Below are 19,637 nucleotides of genomic sequence, written 5' to 3'. Positions count from 1 at the left end.
TTTTGCACTTTTATTGAAAATGTTCATTAAAATGGTATACAAAATCTAAAGCACCTCTTCATCTAAATAGAATGTTCAATGTCAAATATCAGAGAAATATGTATCGTATAATTGTATCAGAATATGTATTTTACGCCCAATAAACTCTTATATAACACGAAACAATAAATAAAAAAATCGACTTGACCTCAATCAAAAAATAATTCAATTATTCGGATGCAAGATATGATTGAGAAGGCTTTCCCTTTAGAAAATTGGAATACCAAAGCGCAGATCTCTTAGGATACCTTCTCAATTCTGAGCTTTGTAAATCAACGTAATATAACCCAAATCCATATTCGTTGTGTTGTGAAAACTCGAACAAATCCAAAAACGACCATTGGAAATATCCTTTTACATTTGATCCATTCCTTCAATTACAAAACAAGAAATTATTAGACATATGCACTTACAGATTCATGTTGGGATAAGATTTTTTTTTAAATTAATTAAGAATTTTTTTCATTTATATAATTCTTGGATGTAAAAAAGCTAAGCATTGAAGGCTTCAATAAACAACCCCTCAATAGTTTGAGATAAGAAGGTTATTTTTTAAAAATTTTTTTCTTACAAATTAGATAGAGAAAAAAAAATGAGATGATTAAGTAAGAGTCAAACCTAAAACCTTAAAAAAAACGGTACTTACTTTAATTTAAACAAGACTATGTTCTCTTAAGCTAATTAGAAGGTTACACATTAGGAATTAAGAACACCAAAACTCAAAACAAAAAAGCTATTACACCTTGAGAATTTACAAGTTAAAACTTTTGGGTTATATATAAAAGAAACCAAATGTAAATATATTTCTTTATATTTAAAATCATAGAATATTTCTACCCGATGTTTCATCCTATATATTATTCAATAAGTTAAACAATAATAATGAAACAATTTCAGTTGGACTGAATAGAGAGTATATAGCCATATAAAGATAATACCTCAAGGAATCTAACATGCTTCCAATAGAAGCATTTAGATAAGTGATTCTTGATGTGTCGTTGAATGATACATTACGAAAAGTCCGTAAACCTATCAATTATATTCATGGACCAAAATTTAACAAGACGAACAAAACCATAATAAACACACAAAAAAAAAAGTTAAATTGAGTTAAACTTATTATCAACGTCAACATATAATCGGAAAAACACGAGTTGCACACACTTCATAAGCCAATGAGATCATATCATTCTAAAACTATATGACTATGGGAGGAAGGACCCCAGTGACTTATATAGTATGTATATCATCTTTAATATATCGACGTGGCAGAAATCATTCCAACAAAATGCATGTTTAAGAAGAAGGATGAAAGTAAAAATGTAGAGATTATAGGAGTAGTACAATACCATTTTCATGTATATAGACTGGAGGATTGCCATAAACTTGTTTCAAATGCTCTAGTGCACCTTGTATGAACTAATTTTTAAAGAAGTTAGGGACTAATGAAGAATTAATCAATTGGGTGGTTTAGATATCTAAAAAGGAAAACTTAATGTTCTTACCTTTCCTCCAATAACTTTATCTGCAAGAAACGAAAGAAGTCCTTAGCTCTTTGCCTATAATTAAGTGAAATATTAAGATTATAAAACTAAATAATTAATGAAACTATGAAAGGAATGATCCACTAATTAATCCATGTATATGAATTAATTATATCGTTTAAATGACTTTGAAGCTATCTATATGATTGTCGTGAAAGTAGGGCTTCTATAGACGAATTATTTGTTTTTACTAAACCCAACTTATTTTTTACACAAATTCTTGTGAGAGACCATCTCTAATTGGGTCGGCCCATTTTATATTTTTTAAAATATTGTAAGTAGGCATTAAGAATGATGTATGTAAACGTTTAAGATATTAAAAATAGGTATTAAGGATACAGTAAATAAGTATCAAGGACAATGTAAGTAGGTATTAAGAATACGATAAATAAACATTAATCTTTAATGTCCTAGACTTGAAATACGTCTCTCAAGAGACTAGCTGTATTTTTTATAAACTAAATGTCGTGAAATTAAGCTTGATTTCAAAATGAATTATTTATTCTACTTGTACCATACTTATTTTTCTGGAACTGAACTTAATTTTGATGAACTAAATCTCGTGAAATTATGGCTTGGTTCCATCTACCTTGATTTCAATGGATGAATTATTTGATTTACTAAAATGGACTATTTTTATTATAATTGAACTTATTTTTGATAAACTAAATCTCGTGAAATTAGGACTTGGTTCTACCTACCTTGATTTCATTGGATGAATTGTTTTACTACCGGATATATTTTGTAGAACTAAATTTAATGAAAAATTCTTTATTAAGACTGTCTCACCATAATACGGCTAAATATGGGTTGTCCGATTCTAATTTATAAAAAAAATAATTTGGACTGTGTATATGGGCCTGTCTCATGGTGAGACGTTCTTATACAAGACTTGCTGAAAACTTATTTTCCATGAAGTAAATTCTCGTGAAAGTGAAATAGAAACACGTACCATTGCATTTAGCTTTGAAGCACAATAGAAAAGATGAAGCTTGGGGATCGTCTTCAACTATAGAAGCAGTATAGCAGTTGATTGCTATAAAGTCAAATGAACCTTTCACTAACTTGCTTTCTTCCTTAGTAAATGATGGAAGTTTTGTTCCCAAATATAGTTTCATTTTATTAGGATAATCTCCATACACAATGGGATGAGTAAACCTGATTTTAAATATTATAAGATATAAAAATAGTAAGCTAAAAATATTAACATTTAGCAATGCGAAAATATAAATGTTTTTTAAAAGAATTTTCGTGGATTAAAGAAGATAAATTTTTAAAATGAAGATAATAATAAAATAAATAATATATTGTTTTATTTTAATTGTAAATGGAGAACATCTAGGCACCACTAACATGAATTTTGGCGATAATAAATATGATGGGAAGAAGAAATTCAATGGATAAAAATGAATTTTACAAAAAAACTAAGAATAATCTTGTCCATAATAATTAGGGATAAATATGAAACAAATTATATGATAAAAATAGAAAATTATCCATGGAACATCAGTCGAAACACTTCTAAATGGAACATGGAAATATTAAAAGGGATCGAAGTAAGAAGTGACCAAAAAGGGTAAAATTAGATGTACACGCGCATGCAAGAATGTTTATGTTAGGTCTGTTTGGCGAATAAATGTTTGTTGAAGTTTTTCGTTGTAAGTGTACGGTCCGTTTGATTGATGGTAATGAAGTAATGAGAATGAAATGTTGTAACGGCAATGGTAATGAAGGAATGAATATGAGAATTGATAATGGAGATTCTTTTGTTTGGTGTGCATGACTAAAGAATGGTAATGGAAGATAATATTCTATTGATTGCATTTGGTTATTAGTAATAAAAAATGGTAATGACTCTTAGTTTCATTATTGTATGTTTATATCTAAAAGCATTATTGTATCTAAATTATTCTATCTAATGATTCTTTTTTTAATAATAATATTTTTTTGGATAATTACATACATTACCTTTTTTTTTCTTCAGCTCGAAACAACATTATCTTATTTTATTACCACAGTAATACTTCATTACCATTACAACCTAATACCAGGTTGTTTGATGGTAATAAAAATGGCCCTTTTTGGTAATTTTATTACCTTATTTTATTACCATTCATTACCATTGAAGGCATCCAAACAACTAAATTTTTTATTACTTAATTTTATTACCATTACCACCCTCTAATACCATGTACCAAATAGGCAGTTAGTGTTTTTTTTTTTGCTATCAATCAAGTTGTTTTAGTTAGCTATTATAAAGATGTATAGTAAAAATTTATTATTTTGTTGGTTAGAAAAAAAGTGGTTAAAACATGAAAAACCAATGAAAAAGTTGTTCATAGTGGTTTTTCGGTTTTAACTTTTGTCAAAAATTATTTTGATTATTGACTCTTTGACAAACAAAAGTATTAAAAACATAAAATCAACTAAAAGGCTAATCTAAAAGCAATTTACCAAACAAAATGTTATTTCTTTGAAGATGACTTACCAATCGTTTACAAACATACTAGCTCTCTCACATGCCATTATATCACGTTTTGTGTTAGTAGCAGGAAGAAACCATCTTGCATGTTGATTCAGCCCAATGGATCCATTTTGCTTTTCCTACATGTAAGTTGTTACAAATGTTTTATACTATAATTATACAACTTCAACAAGTTGTGTGAGAATTATCATGAGACGAGCCTATATAATTAATCTATTTTTATAATTAATTATTTTAAGATTGTAAGTAATTACATTAAAGTTATGAGTGATCACTCTAAGATTATAAAAAGTTATAAGTGATTACTTTGAAACAATAAGTTTTACTGGGCCAGCCCAATAGAAATTATCTCATCATGAGACAGAGACCATTTCATTTGATTATTTGTGATATACTCATATACAATGCAAGTAGTTGGCCATGTTCGTGTCTACGGTTTTTGTGGCCTAAGGATAAACCACTTTGTTGTATATATTGTTTGCAATTATAATACTAAAGGAATCAACTCGAACTAAAAGTTTAAGTTGATAGTTAAGGCCACAGGATATATTATATACTCTAGCACGTCCCCTCACATGAGAGCCTTTTGGGCTAAAAGTGTAGATGCAACACAACCCTCTTCATACCTGGCGCTAAATATTCCACTTTAAATGAGGGGTGGTTGAGTTTCGGACCCGTAGCCTTTTGTCACGCTGGCTACTGATATCATGTCAAGGAACCAATTCAACCAAAAGTTTAAGCTGATGGTTAAGGCCCCAGAATATGTTATATACTTTAATAAACTAAGCTACGCTTCACTAATGAACTATAAGGAATTTGTTAATATATGAGATCATGTATCTCAAATAAGCCTAAAACTGCCCCTGTACAAACACGTCACTAAAAGATTTTGAATAATCGAATTAAAGTGATAATAAATAAACAAAAATAGTTACCTGAAACTTTTGTCTGTATAGGTTGACTACTGATGCATGGCCAAGTAAAAGGTTGTGAGCAGCAATATATGGATTTAAATCATCATAAAACAAAAGAACAACAGCAATTGGCTCGTTAATTGTTGTCCAATGTAAAACTCTGTCTCCAAATTCTTTGAAACACACTTCTGCATAAGCTGTAAAATCCATCCTGTTTATCAATAACATTTATTATTCATTAAGCAATTGCATTGCATAAACTTAATAAGTAATTGAAAGTAAGAACAAAGCAAATAGTATAGGGTTGTATAGAAAATTGAGACTTTTAGTCAACCATTTAAAAATTAACAAAAGACAAAAATTAACAAAAGACTTAAATGTCAAAATAAATACAAAAGCAATCAAAATAGTAAATAAGAAGTAGTATTATTATCAAATAAATGGAACAAAAACTTAAGTTACGGTAAAACATGGACTAAAATTTTCGCAAAAAAATAAATAAGTAGTTTTTGAATCCCTAACTACACTATCATAAGAAGACATGCCACCAATTGAGCTATATGCTTAACTAATAAACTACAATGAGTTTGTTAATATATGACTGATGTTTTCTGGACGCTTTAGGTTTGTTAATATAGACTGATGTTTTGTGGACGCTTTAGGCGATCAGACACCTTAAATGGGCCGAAAACAGTCTCTGATAGAAAGGATAGTTTAGAAAAAAAATAATAAAGAGTAATCATAAAATGAGTAAATCTAGATTTAAGCTCTTAAAAATTGCAATTCTTTATAAAAAAAAGATATTCTATATGGTAGTACTAAGTTTTTAAGAAACGCTAATAATAGCAATTCTTATAAAAATGTTATATTAAAAAAAAGGATATTCTACATGGTATCACTAAGTTTTTAAGAAACGTTAGTGGTAGTAATTCTGAAAAAAATTTCACAGCGTAACAATCATACTATTGTACTTAAATGAACACTAACATTAATATTTAGAATTAGTTGTTTTCCGTTAAATTGGCTTAATAAGTAACGTTAAATTACTGAAGTAACCTCACCTCATTCATCCTCATTGTGCTTCTGAAAGAGATCCACAATGTTTACTCTTATTCAATTGCTCAAGAAATTGCGAGTAACAAAGTCTACCAATTTCAAGTTTTTCTGTAAAATTCAAATTCCAAATACAATGTAGACAACTTCCAAACATCCATTAAAAACAATTGATAGAACTTTCTAGGTTGAAAGGCTTCTATTTTGAGTTCGTAGCACAAGTTTCTTAGAGAAAATGTTGCAAATGAAGGATGAGTAATAGAAGTTTGATCGATGTCTTTCTTTGTGGAGTAATAGAAGTTGATGGATATTTGATGATTGATGATTGATGATTGATGAGTATTTGTACTTGGTTTTAATTTAAAATTGCGTTAAAGGATGCAATTGAAGAGAATGAATAAGAATGAGAATTGTTGGCTTTTTTAGGTTTTGATGATGACCACACGTAATATAAATGACTGTATTTTAGAGATTGTGTGCAGGTCGATATCCGGTCTTGATAAAGATCATTGCAAGTGCCTACGACTTGGTCTATAAATGTTGTACATGTCAAATATATCCAAGGAAGTTAGATAAGAAAGATCGCTTAGGATGTCAAATGTAGACAGGAGGTCTATTGTTCCTAAGTTGATAATCTGACGATACTTGTCGATGAATGGAGACAATGCTCTATTCCCAAGATTCAAGTTTGGAAGAATCAACATCAGCTGAAATTCTGTAGAAAATATTTTTCTGTTTTTTTAGTTGATGATGTATGGGTATAATTAATTTGTTGCACCATTAATTTTTTAAGTTAGTTGGCAAAAGATTTTATAACTACTTTTAAAATAACCGGTATATTTTCTTAAAGTGGAGAATACTTCTCCTAATTTTTCTCCACATAAATAGGCTTAAATTATTGGTTTAATTAAGAAAAACTAACTTGCCTAATTTTAGAAAGAAAAACCGTGGCTTTATTTCTTGCATATCAATTTCCACTTACTGTTCCTTAATTTTAGGATTAAGGATGTAGTGGGTAGTTATTTCTTTCACATAGTTACGTAAAGCTCTTATATAGAAGGAGTTATTTTTTAACCGGTTGTTTTTTGTGTGTCCATGCGTAAGATTAAAAAAAATAACAAAAAATATTTTTTGCTCCAAATTGCCAACTAATTAAAAAATATTTTCTTGTGTAACTCATTAATTTTATCCTTAGATATTTGGCCTTTGTAAAAGGGTTTTTGAGAGAAAAGTTGTAATTAGACTTGCGGAAGTCTAGGAAAGAAGAGAGAAGCTTCGTGTGAAGCAAAAGAAGGAGAAAGAGAAGTTGGCCTAGTTGTGTTTATTTGTTTTATGTAGCTAATTGCCTAAAAAACATAATAGAGAATTTGAAATCCCTGAGGGTCATGGTTTTTCTTTCTATTTAGGTTTAGAAGGTTTCCACGTAAAAATTATGTTGTCTGTTTCTAATTTTGCGCATCAAGTTTAAGTTTTAATTTCGCAATCTAATTCCGTAAAAATAGGGTAAAAATATTTAAACTTATCAAACAACAATTCACCCCCTCTTATTGTCTCTAACCGTCTCTAACCAGAATAAGGATGAATAAGGGTATTTTAGTAATTTAACATTACTTATTAAGCCAATTTAACGGAAAACAACTAATTCTAAGTATTAATGAATTAAATTGTTCATTTAAGTGCAATAGTACGGTTACGCTGTAAAATTTTTTAAAGAATTGCTAGCATTGACGTTTTTTAAAAGTTAAGTACTATCATGTTGAATATCGCTAAAAACAATTAAAAATAATTTGTTACGAGCTAATTAATTTTTCATATCAAAAAATAAATATGAGAAAAAATAAAGAAACTTACACCATTTGTTGATCCATCCATCCTCCATAAGCATCTTGAAGTACTTGTGGGAAATCAAATTGTAGCAATGTTACATGGGGTTGAATTCCTAAGTAATTAAGAAAAAATTAGCGTTAATAAAAAATATGCTAAGACATTTCTAAATTTGTTGCATTCATTTATATTTATCGATGTTGTTGCATTGATAAGATAATGATTAAGAGTTTGTTTGGTATATAACATTTAGAGTTTTGGTAACGTAAACATCTAACTAATTTATTACAATCTGTTTGGTTTGAGATTTGAATAACCCATTTTATTTCTTGAGAGTAATCCAAACCCTTAGTTTGAATTTTAGTAAAAGAAAGGAAATTGGTTAAAATCCATTCTTTTAAGTTGGGTCGAATAACCCATTTTAAGAGAATGTTGCCATGTGTAATTTTTTATTTGCTGAATATTTATTGGTAGAGATTTTGCATTGTTTGTAATTTATTGTCAGATATAATTTGCACTTTTAAAATATTATTGTCATTTGTATTTCCCTTCTTACTGGTTGAGACCAATTTTCCCTGATTGTTTTATTGATTGATATTTACTGTTGGCTGAGACGAATTGAACAAATTGATTGATAATTAATAAGCACTTGCATTAATTAAAATCATAATTTAATACAAAAATTTAAAAATTACACATGTCATTTTTATAAAAGCCCTGCAAGATGAAAAATTTTATTGGTTGATGTTGGCTTACATGGCACATATAATTAACTAACATGCTATTTTTAGCTCTACCAAAAATTTATCAAATTGAGTAACATACCATTTAAAAAGTAGAATAAATTGAATGATTATTACTTAGATTTAGATATAATTTGATAAAAAAATTGGAAAATTACACGTGTCATTCTTATAAAAGCCCGCTAAATGGAAGAATGCAAATAAAATTAACTAACATGTCATTTTTAGTCATACCAAAAATTTATCATACTAAGTAACATTTAAAACCAAAGTAAATTGAATTATTCTTGGTTATATTGAGCTATATAAAATAAAATGTTGATTAAATTTTATCGGATACCGTAAATTTACCATTTTCAAAAATAAATAATTTAAATATTTTTATAAAACTAATCAGCTAAAAAATTTTGTTGCATCAAATGATATAAACAATGTCATATATATATTTTCACAATTATTATTTCATATTGAATATATAATTTGTTTATTTTTTCGTATCTTTGAAAATTATACTTATATATATCTTTGATTTCTATGGATCGCACGGAGTTTTATACTAGTATTTTTTAATTGTTATTCACATATTTAACATAGTTTTCATCTCATACATATATATTTTTCTACTTTTTATTTAAATATACCATTGTACTAATTTAGTAATTTTACTCTCTTCTTAATTTTTCTAATAATTTATATGTTGACTTATTTTTTGGGAAATGGGACAGAAGGAGTAAAAATGGAAATCGTTAATATTTTACCGTTTTTGATTAGTTCATTGATGAGATTATTGTAATAGTCAACTCCTTTTTGATTAATTGCTCCTGTTCCATCTGAAAATGCAAAGTAAACCATATTTAGAGAACTAAACAAAATGACATATTATATCAAATTTCTACTTAGACATAGGCATGGCCGGGCGGCAAGGCCTTGATCCGCTCGTGGCCTAACACAACATGATTCCGCAACTAGATAATTGTCCACAGGTATGCAAGACAACGAATTAGGATCCTCTCTATTACTTAAAATGTAATGGAGGGTTTATTACTTAATCTAATGGCTATAATTGCTTGATAGAGTTTCAATAGGAAAATTTTGACATTTTATTTTTTATTCTAAAATAGGTGTCAAAATCCTAGTAATTAGCATGGATAATAGAGAGGATCCTAATACGCAAGGCAACATGACCAACAATATGTTAGGTACGATCATGCTATTTTTATAACCATTTTTTTGTCTAACTAAAATAAAAAATAATAAATTTGTGGTGTGGTCAGCTCTCTATCATAAGGGTTAAATAAAGTACCTTTAATTACTTACCAACTCATTATTTACAAAGTTGACTCATTAAAGATTGGAGAATTTCATGTGATAACTTTGAATTTTCGGCTTTTTCATGTGGTAGATAAATCATTTTTTTTAATCCACATGGTGACCTTGACTCTTTAATTTTTTCACATGGTAGACAAAAGTGAAGTTTTTTTTGTTAATTTTATGCTATTTTTACCAACGTATAACATTTTTTCAGAAAAAAAAAACATCGTGATCACCCTAATTGACTACATATTTTGAAATTCAGTCGAAATAAATACTTAATGTAACCAAAAACTTAACATTTCATTTACCAAAAGTTGGAAGCTCAAGAATATCACATGGATTTAAAAAGACATTTGTGGAGATGAAAAAACTCAAAGTCACAATGAATTTCCTTTAAAGATATGATAGGAGCAAAGGATAGAATCTTGTACTTGGGATCAGTCTTGTCCATGAAATGGAGAATCTATATGCATCCACTCCTGTTTCTACCATCAACTGAACATCTTCCTGCAATATATCAAATGTTTTCCATGTATATTCATCTAAGTATCCAACATGTATTTTTGCTACACATTGTTTTTCATTCTTTTAGAATCGATTTTGATTCTTTTTTTTTTTTGAGGTGAATGAAATAACAAAATTCTGTGAATGATAAGTAAAAGATAAACTTGTGGACCACAGTAATTTAAAGAGTATTGATAGAGATGCTTATTCCGGACATTAGATGTTTTGGGTCGGGTTAAAATTAGGTATATACCCACATTGATTTTTATAAAACTTGTAAATTTATTTTTAAAGCCTAGTTAAAGTCGAGTTTAATCATATAAGATCAAGTAAATATTAAATTGATTTTGTTTTGAACACCTCAAAATATGAGGTCATTTCTAAAAGAAATAATGAACCAAATGTAAAAGAAGCTTAAAAGGAAAACAAAACAAACTCAGGCAAATGGATAAAATACCCAACTATCAATTTTTGATTTGAAAACAATACTATGGAATCCTCTCATTGTCATTAGAATTAAATTTCCGTGAAATTCACTTATGCTATGTTTGGGAATAATGATTTCATTTGAAAATTAGGAATTGGCTCAAATCTATTATTTTGCAAATAAAAAATTTTCAAATTTAAATTTGAATCAAATTCCATCATTGCTTTCAAAGTAGTTTAAATTAAGGATTTGAAAAGGACTACCCAAACCTTATCATTATCAAATTCTTCATTTATGATTTCATAATTAAAATTCATAATTTGAAATGAAATACTTATTCCCAAACACTACATTATAAAACACAAGAAGTTCCCTTAGCCAATTCCTAGAAATTGAATAATGTTTTAGAGTTTGGATTACACAAAAGACTTAGTTGGTTGTCCGTAATATATGATGGGAACGGTAATGAAAAATTGTTTTAATTTAATTGGTAGGAAAATTACTTAACAAGTTCAATGGTCATGCTTGGTATACATCAATCACCTCATAATTTTCTTTACAAAATTGGTTTCGATGCATTATCTTTTAAAAATTTGATTAGATGGTAATCAAAAATTTGTGAACAAAATCATTTTTTACAATGGAAGTTTCGTAACCATGAGAATAACAAAATAAATTTCTTAAAATTTACACAACTAATCATTTTCAATAACACCATTTAGTATTAACAACCAAATGAGTCGTAAAAAATAAAATATTACGACTCTTCTTATTCCCCTAAGAATTACCCCATTTCTCTTTAAAAAATCCTACCAGAATAGAGAGAGAGTAATAATGTTGCAAAGTAAAACGACTAATTAAAATTAAAATAAATGTTGGTAAACTCATAGTGACTTAAATAACACGATTTCATGAGGATATAAGGTTTTTTTGGTAAATAACTTTTGTGTATAGTTGGTCAAAAGCCCAAAAAATATTAGGTAAGTTAGCTTTTCCAATAACGCTTACTGACCCACTTTTTCTCAAATAAGAAGCCAACAACTAATATCTAACTATATCAAACATCTCATTAAACAGTTGTCTTAAAAAGCCAAAAAAAAAGACTAATTGGTTGAACAAGCCGACACTTGATAACCATTTGTCAAACACCCTTTACATTAACTATTTATCAAACACTCTTTATATTGGGTTATTAAATCATCTATGCAATTTACTCACTCACCGTTTACCACTAAATATCCACATTTTTCCTTAAGAAACTCTTAATTTCTCTATGCTATTTATTCATAGAGATATACTATTTACGACTAAATTTACTAAAACCAAACAATGTACCAATTGAAAGTTTGTAAGAGCATTCTTTACAATGATTCAATTTTAAAGGTCATTACACTATTAATTGTTTTTCTGTCACCTAAAATTTAATTATTCAACTTGTTCTTAAAAGTAATGATCTCTTTTTTAAAAAGTTCATTATCTTCTCCTACTTACTTTTTATATACACTTCATATTTTTCACTTTATTTATCTACTATTTATATTTTTTTAATAACTAATTTCTTGAACAAGATAATTTTAATTTTATAAATGATAATTTCTACTTTGTTTGTATTAGTTGAGTCCATAGATTTTACTTCATAACTTTTTAGGATACTTCATGGAACTTTTTAGCACATGAATGAATTAGAAGGTTTGCAAGAGAAATATAGTAAGGTTTTTAAAAATTGTTTCAAAATACAGCTTTACCAGTGTAGAAATCCTTGTAATGCACGATTCTTTTTAGTATCGACATATATATAAACATATGATATTAAAAAAATAAACCTGGAGATATTTTGCATTAGAAATATTCAATTTTAATAGTTATATGTATAAATTAACTCTGTAATTGTGAAAATTGTCAGCAATATATTATGCAGTATATTATATTCTCAACTTATTCAGTTTAACTATAAATAAATGCTAGATATTGGTCAATATCAAATGGTGTGCTATTTTTCGTTTTCCAATAAGGAGTTTCATTTGGTAGAATTGTCTATTGTTGTGGCACTAGAAATTTCCAAGCTTTTTAGTATAGTGTATGATTGATTTCATTTTATAGTTCTTGAAAAAACTTAAACCATCAATGTTATTATTTTGTTTTTTGATTTACAGTACTCCCTCCAATTCTTTTTAATTGTCCCATTTTCTTATTTGGGCAATTCACCTTAATTGTTTAATTTCTATTTTAGAACATAATTTTTGGACCAAATTGTCCTTATACTATTCATATAATTACCAAAACACCCTTATTTTAAAAACTAAACGACATTAATTAACCCCCCCAATCCTAATTAACCTACAAATCACTCCCTCCCTTTATTAACCTCTCCTCCCTCTGATTATATACCCCAACCCAGCTTTGTTCCTTTGATTCACTCATCCTCTTTCTGAAACCCTAGATCTTCATCTTCTTTCTCTCTTCTTCTTCTTCGATGGCGCTACTGTTCAAGTTGCTGAACCCACCCCCTTCTGAAACCCTAGATCTTCATCTTCTTCCTCTCTTCGTCATTTTAAAGTAGATCTACGTTTTTGATTCTTCTTCTCTCCTCTCTCCTGTCGTCTGAGTTTGAGGTTTTTTTTCTAAGAAGATTCGGTAATGGAGTCGCCTAATTCTTCTCTTTCTCATCCTGCATTGAAGTTGTTGTTTGGTGATTTTGAAGATAAGGATTCGTATATTTTCCTCACCACATCCTTCTGTTGAAACTTCTCCAAATTGGGGAAGAACCATGGACAATGAGGATGAAGAAATTTCGATTATGTTTGATTTGGGACTTGATCTACCTGATGATGACCTTTTTTCTTCATCTGACTCAAAAGATTATGATGGTGAAGATGATGATACTATTTATGATGTTAAGGGGCCCTTCTCTCGTATGTGAAACGGTTATTCTTTCCCTCTGACTAATGATGTTACATTTTATTTTTGTTTTTCTTGATTATGCACGTATGTATGTGTTGGTTTGTGATGATTTTTTTTCAGGCCAATGAAAAGCTCAATGATTTTTGAAAAGAGGGCTTATTAGTTGCTACAACCGATCATTATGATTTTAGGAGGCAAAGAGTATGTTTATGGATCTCAATGATGAAAACATGTTGTTTTCTGAGAGATGCGCCTAAAATGAATTTTATTTGCCATTAAAAACCCATAAACTTCCATTAAATGTTTAGTCATAAACAGCTTGAATGAATTTATATGATGTTTAACCCTAAACATTTTCATCCACTACAATTAGCCCAAAAGTGTGACTATGAATATTTAACCCAAAAGTATGACTGTCCTTGTAACCTTATCTACTGTTGCTGCTGGTTTTGTTGGTGCTATTTGGTTGTTGTTGTTGGTCGTTGTGTTGTTGACTGTTGCTGGATTTGTGTTGTTTTTGTGCAAGTTGAGTCTGTTGTTTCTTGTTGCTCCTGGTTTTCCTACTGGCTCACAATAATTGTTGTTGTTAGTTCTATTGTTTTTTGTTGCTCCTGGTTTTCCTGCTGGCTCATAATAATTTTTGTTGTTGGTTCTGTTGTTTCTTGTTGCTCCTGGTTTTTCTACTAGCTCACAATAATTGTTGTTGTTGGTTCTGGTCTTGTTGCTTTTGATTTTCCTGCTGGCTCACAATAATTGTTGTTATTGGTTATGTTGCTTGATGGAAAATCTCTTGGTTTTCAATTCCCAAGTACAGTTAGCAATATCTAAATGATTTGTATCCAAATGACAGAGTGACTCATTTATGATTTCTTTCCTAACTGTTAAATAATCTGGTAGTCTCCCTTCCCTAGCTAGTTTGGTTTTGTTCATGTGTGGAATATGGTAGTCAAAACCACCAAGTTTTTCAGTACCTCAACCTTACATGCTTGTAAAGTCCAAACAAACCTTAATGTGTGGTATTCTAAAGCTTCAAAAGCACCAGTCACTGCCCTAACCAATTGTGTGTAGTTGTATGTTGCTTTCTGGTGTTGTAACGATTGAATAGACCTAAAAAAAACCTAAGTCTAACACGTTCATATCAGGGGAATTTGGAGGCTGTTGAACTAAATGGATATTGAATCCATCTTGATTTGCACCTTCCCTGAATATTGGATCATTATCTAGAATGTGTGGTTTTGTATCATCCTGTTGAATGTAAATTGTTTTGCTTGCACCTTCTGGCCATTTTTCTCCAATAGCCAGTAAGATATTGTCAATTAGCATTGACCTTATGTGTGTCTTTGTTATGGATTGAATGGGTTTGGTTCCTGGTTTCCCTCTCTTCTTGTTTTTGGAATTTCTTTGTGCTAGCACTTGAGCTGCAAAAGAAAAGATACCTATTTTTCCATCAAAAATTAGTTCACCTTCACTAAAATACATTGGTTTATATAATTTTAGGAACGAATCTTTTTGACTGTAGTTCCCTATGTGGCTCAGGTTCTCCTGGGGTAAGATAGTACGTTTGTTGTGTTCTAGTGAGGTAGAACAATCTTTCATTTATGTGAACTTTGTTAGACATGTCACTGAATTTGAAAGCATTTGTCTGTTCATCATAAATGCAACTAGAAATACAAAAGAATAACCTGTCATTCTTGTTGTGTCGATTAACAGTGGCTTGAATGTATTTGTATGCTTGCGTATGTGTTTTTTTTTCTTCCATCTCCATACAGTTGATTGGCTAACATCCATGGCATTTGCAACTACTTGTTGACTTGTCTTTTTGGCATTTTCTAAGGCTTGGAATCTGCTTTCATTAAATGGTATTATTGTCTTGTTGTTTCTGCCAAACTTTTTGCTACTTGCATTCATTGTGGCCCTCTCCTTTTGCTGAGTTTTAACTTTACCCCAAATTCTACTTACGGTCTTACAGTGAACATCGTACTTTTTGGCGATTTCTCCCATTAATCCATCTGCTGGCTTCCCCTTTTTGTTAACACCAATCAATAACTCATGCATTATTTCATTCCTAGCGTAAGTATCTAATTCTTTTTGCTTCACCATTATTTTTTGCAATAAATGACTTGGAGTATTAATTTGGTTTGCAATAAATACCCCCTATTTATATTGTTGTATGCTTGTTGTGTTCTTTTCTATGTTGTGGCGCCTAACTTTTGGGTTGACATTTTCATTTTGGCGCCTATGCATTTTGGGTTGACAATTTTCTACTTCCTGTGACCCACATTGATGATTATGCTGTGTGGGTTTTTTGTTGTTTCTCATGACTTCAGTTTTTTGGAAAAGTTTTTAAATTTTAGATGGCATTAATGATTTTCGTTTTTTGGCGCATTTTTTAAAAATGTGACTAACATATATAATAAATGCATAATCGGTTCGTTCGACCTCTATTCTGAAGTCAATGAACGAAATGATATCCGTATTCACATGGCTCGAGAAAAATGTTCGTTATTTGTAGCCGTGAATAAAGTGTTGAAGAGATCGAGGAGGAAGTGGAAGTGTAGATACAAACCCCTTTATTAAATGTAAATGTAATTTTTCGGGGATGTAATTTTTAATTATGTAATTTATTAATGACAATTAAGACTTTGTATTTTTAATTATGTAATTTAATTAACGGCTATGAAGACTTTGTATTTTTAATTATGTAATCGAACAATTTATAATTTTCCCTCTAAATTTAAACTTATCCAAATTGGATGGAATAATTAGAGTTTAATCAAATTTATTACCAATAACCATTACATCACATCGATGTATTATTTAAGGTAGTCCTTCCACTTTCTTAATGTTTGTGTTCAATCCAAATGGGACAATTAAAAAGAACTGAACCGAGTATTAGTTGATGGATTAGTCAACGAGTATTCATAAATGTAAATTGTTTGTGCCAATAGAATGTTGACATGTGTCCTAATATATGTACACCAACCCCAAAATGTGCTCATGACTGTTTGTGAAGGAAGGTCACGCACTGACCTGTTTAAGGTTATTATTAACGAGACTTATTTAAAAGCTGATTTTTTAAAAGACGGTCTTTTTAAAAGACGGTCTTTTTAAAAGATGTTATTTAAGTCTAGCCTATTAAAATAAATTAAAAGCCAATAATAATTTGACCAATTTAGTAATAGTCTCTCAAAAAAATCTTCTCTCACAAGTTTTAAAATAGGTCATTGTTAACAACCCCTAACAAGTGAAATGGTTTTCTTACCTTGTATTTATGATACTCATCACATGCAACGTCTCCTGCGTATTCCCCCGTAACTGTAACAATTAAGTAAAAACTAATCAACAAATAAATAAACTCATTAAGGATGAACAAATCGAGAGCTATGGATTAGATTAGTGGTCAAGACCATCCTTAAGATAGGGCTTTAAACTACTTATAGGGTAATTATATTTACAGCATTTAAGATTATACATAAAAATTAATAAATTCTCTTTATTATTATTAATTTTAACTTTTTAAGGTAATTTAATTTTAAAATAGGAAAACAATTAATATTTTATATAAGTATTTTAACTTTTAAAGAAAAAATAAATAGTAAACTAATCAAGTATAATAACAAAATATAATTAAATTTCTAATTTTTTAAAATAAAAATAATAAAATATTCAATTACATAAATAAAATATAAGATTTTTTGTTAAATACAGTAACCAACCCCAAATGAAAGAAAAAGGAAGTAGGAAATCAAACAAACCTTGAAAGGCCCAAGTGTCATAAATACTTCGTGTCCTTCCATCCTCAGTTGCTGCCCCCTCTACCTACATTACCAAACCAAACAAACAAATTAATACGAGATCTATACACTCTATAAGCCAAAAATATATATATATATTATTCCAAAACCATACGGTCATTGAAAAAAGTTCTAATAACTTAGAAAGTGTGCAAAACATTTTTAATTTGTCGATGTAAGATAAACCATTCTAATAAACCCTTCGGATTAATTTGTAGGTGTGATGTCACCTAACTAATTACTTTTCAAGTAAAATTTTTGTTAGTTTAGCTTATAGTTCATGAACATTTACTAAGTTAGTGTAAAATTTAACATTTGTTAATTTCTTATTTTTAACAACTAAAGCTAATTAGTGTCAACTAAACAAGTTTATATCTATTGTAGATCATATTAAACTTGTGACTTGACTTTTATAAACTGAATACATTAGATTTGTTTAGGAAGAGATTTCTCCACTCTCACTCTTCGTGTGCATGAAGGAAAAGCAAAACTCCAGAAAAGATAAAAAATAAGCAATTATACATCAAAAGCTATTAATCAAAATAAAAGATTCCTAATCTAAAGATTGCTTACATGTAAATCTGAACACAAACCCAACTCATCCTGATCTATTTGACGGACATATTAATATCATGTTTTCTCTCAATGGTAAGCTCAAAGTTAGATCTGAAGCTGTTTTATAAGTTATTATTTAGGTAAGAATAAGAAATAGAGAAGAGAAGATGACCTGATAAGCAGAAGTGCCTGAACCAAAGATAAAATCAGATGGGAAATCTGCTCTGGTATACCCCTCTACTTTAAGGGTACATTGTTGAACAAAATGAATCAATATTATTGATATTACAAACAATAATTTTGCCATGAATTAATCTATTTTTGGGTTCTACAAACTTCCTAGCTTCAGCTATTGACTATTGTATTGGAGCAAACATATGGAAGATTTTATTATTATATAGATATAGATTTAAATCAGAAGATAGGAACATTAATTGAATTTAATTTATTATTCTCATTTGCTTGGGTACGGTTATTAAGGATGGTGTGGGGTCCATTAAAAAGGGTAAGTAGTAAAGGGTAAGTAGTGAAGGGTAAATAGTAAAGGGTAGTTGGGTAAGTAAGGTATATGGGAGTATATTCGTAATTACTTGTGTGAACTAAGGATATTTAGGTAAAAAAAGATTGTCAAAAATAAAAATGAAACAACTAAAAAGACTTTGCCAAATAAGGAATTGAGACAACTAAATTGTTCGGAAGGAGTATTATAATATCCGCCGATAAATATATTTATGGACAAATCAAACAAATCATTTAACTATGTTATAGTTTAATACTCCCTCCGATATGTTCTTTTAAAATAAAATTTATGAAATTTTATGATAAATTTTAACTATAATTTCTCATTAAATTATATGAAAAAAAAATATTTATATGTTATTTTGATATTTAGCGTGAAAAGTTGAAAAAAAAAATCATGCTCATTGGGAGGTAGTGGTACTATTTATTGAGAAGAGTGTTCTTTAATTGACTGTACACGTTGTCGAATAGTAATATGTTAAAGAGATAGACTTAAATACTCCCTTTTTAATACTCTACTTTTTGTTGTATTTTCAATAAGGGGAAGTAGGTTGGCATACAAGACATAATATCTCTCCGTCCGTTTCAAAACATTATTTTATAAGAAATATCTATGAGAAATAAAAAATGAATTTTTATAATTGAAGTAATGATAAAGTAGTCAAAATATATTATATTGGTTTTAATTGTGTGATGGATGTAGGAAAGTGGAGAAGCAGAATAAAATAAAGATATTATTTCGGGTTATTATTTTAGTGTTTTAGAAAATTAAGATATTATTGCTATTTTAGTTTCGATATTTTAGTTTCTCTCTTTTGTATTAATAGGGGTGATTTCATGTAATGCAATGACAAGAAAAACCAATCATTCAAGCTTTAACCCTAAATCTAAAACTCTTATGAATAATTACTTCATGGTATCAAAGTTGTAAGGCGCATTTCGAATCTCGGGGACCTTCATCACATTATAGCAGCACTCCCAAGCCCGATTGAACCGTCATACATGCAATGAAAACAAAGAG

General features: G+C 29.1%; 1 protein-coding gene across 1 annotated transcript; it reads right to left on the bottom strand.

Moving 5' to 3' along the window:
- LOC130823712 (cyanidin 3-O-glucoside 5-O-glucosyltransferase (acyl-glucose)-like) lies at positions 1-18,493 on the bottom strand. Its single transcript, XM_057688441.1, has 13 exons — positions 18,270-18,493; positions 17,504-17,567; positions 17,011-17,063; positions 10,348-10,423; positions 9,361-9,432; positions 7,887-7,974; positions 5,004-5,193; positions 4,072-4,187; positions 2,536-2,741; positions 1,545-1,564; positions 1,389-1,458; positions 978-1,068; positions 1-410 (listed from the first exon to the last, which is right to left on the bottom strand). The coding sequence occupies exons 1-13, from the start codon at positions 18,402-18,404 to the stop codon at positions 209-211; spliced, it is 1,383 nt and encodes a 460-aa protein (XP_057544424.1). The 5' UTR covers positions 18,405-18,493; the 3' UTR covers positions 1-208.
- Between the last annotated feature and the right edge of the window lie 1,144 nt (positions 18,494-19,637).

Source organism: Amaranthus tricolor, chromosome 9 (assembly GCF_026212465.1).
Source record: "Amaranthus tricolor cultivar Red isolate AtriRed21 chromosome 9, ASM2621246v1, whole genome shotgun sequence".
Lineage (NCBI taxonomy): Eukaryota > Viridiplantae > Streptophyta > Magnoliopsida > Caryophyllales > Amaranthaceae > Amaranthus > Amaranthus tricolor.
Note: the sequence above shows the minus strand (reverse complement) of the source record. Positions and strands in the feature narration are given on the sequence as shown.

Bases quoted from the DNA above. Each gene is read 5' to 3' on its own strand.
- LOC130823712 (XM_057688441.1), bottom strand. From the start codon at position 18,404: ATGGCAAAATTATTGTTTGTAATATCAATAATATTGATTCATTTTGTT. The intron at 17,064-17,503 runs GTTTGTTTGATT...TAATTGTTACAG, and splicing joins TGACACTTGGGCCTTTCAAG to TTACGGGGGAATACGCAGGA. The intron at 411-977 runs GTATTATCTTTA...TTGTAATTGAAG, and splicing joins AGCATGTTAGATTCCTTGAG to GAATGGATCAAATGTAAAAG.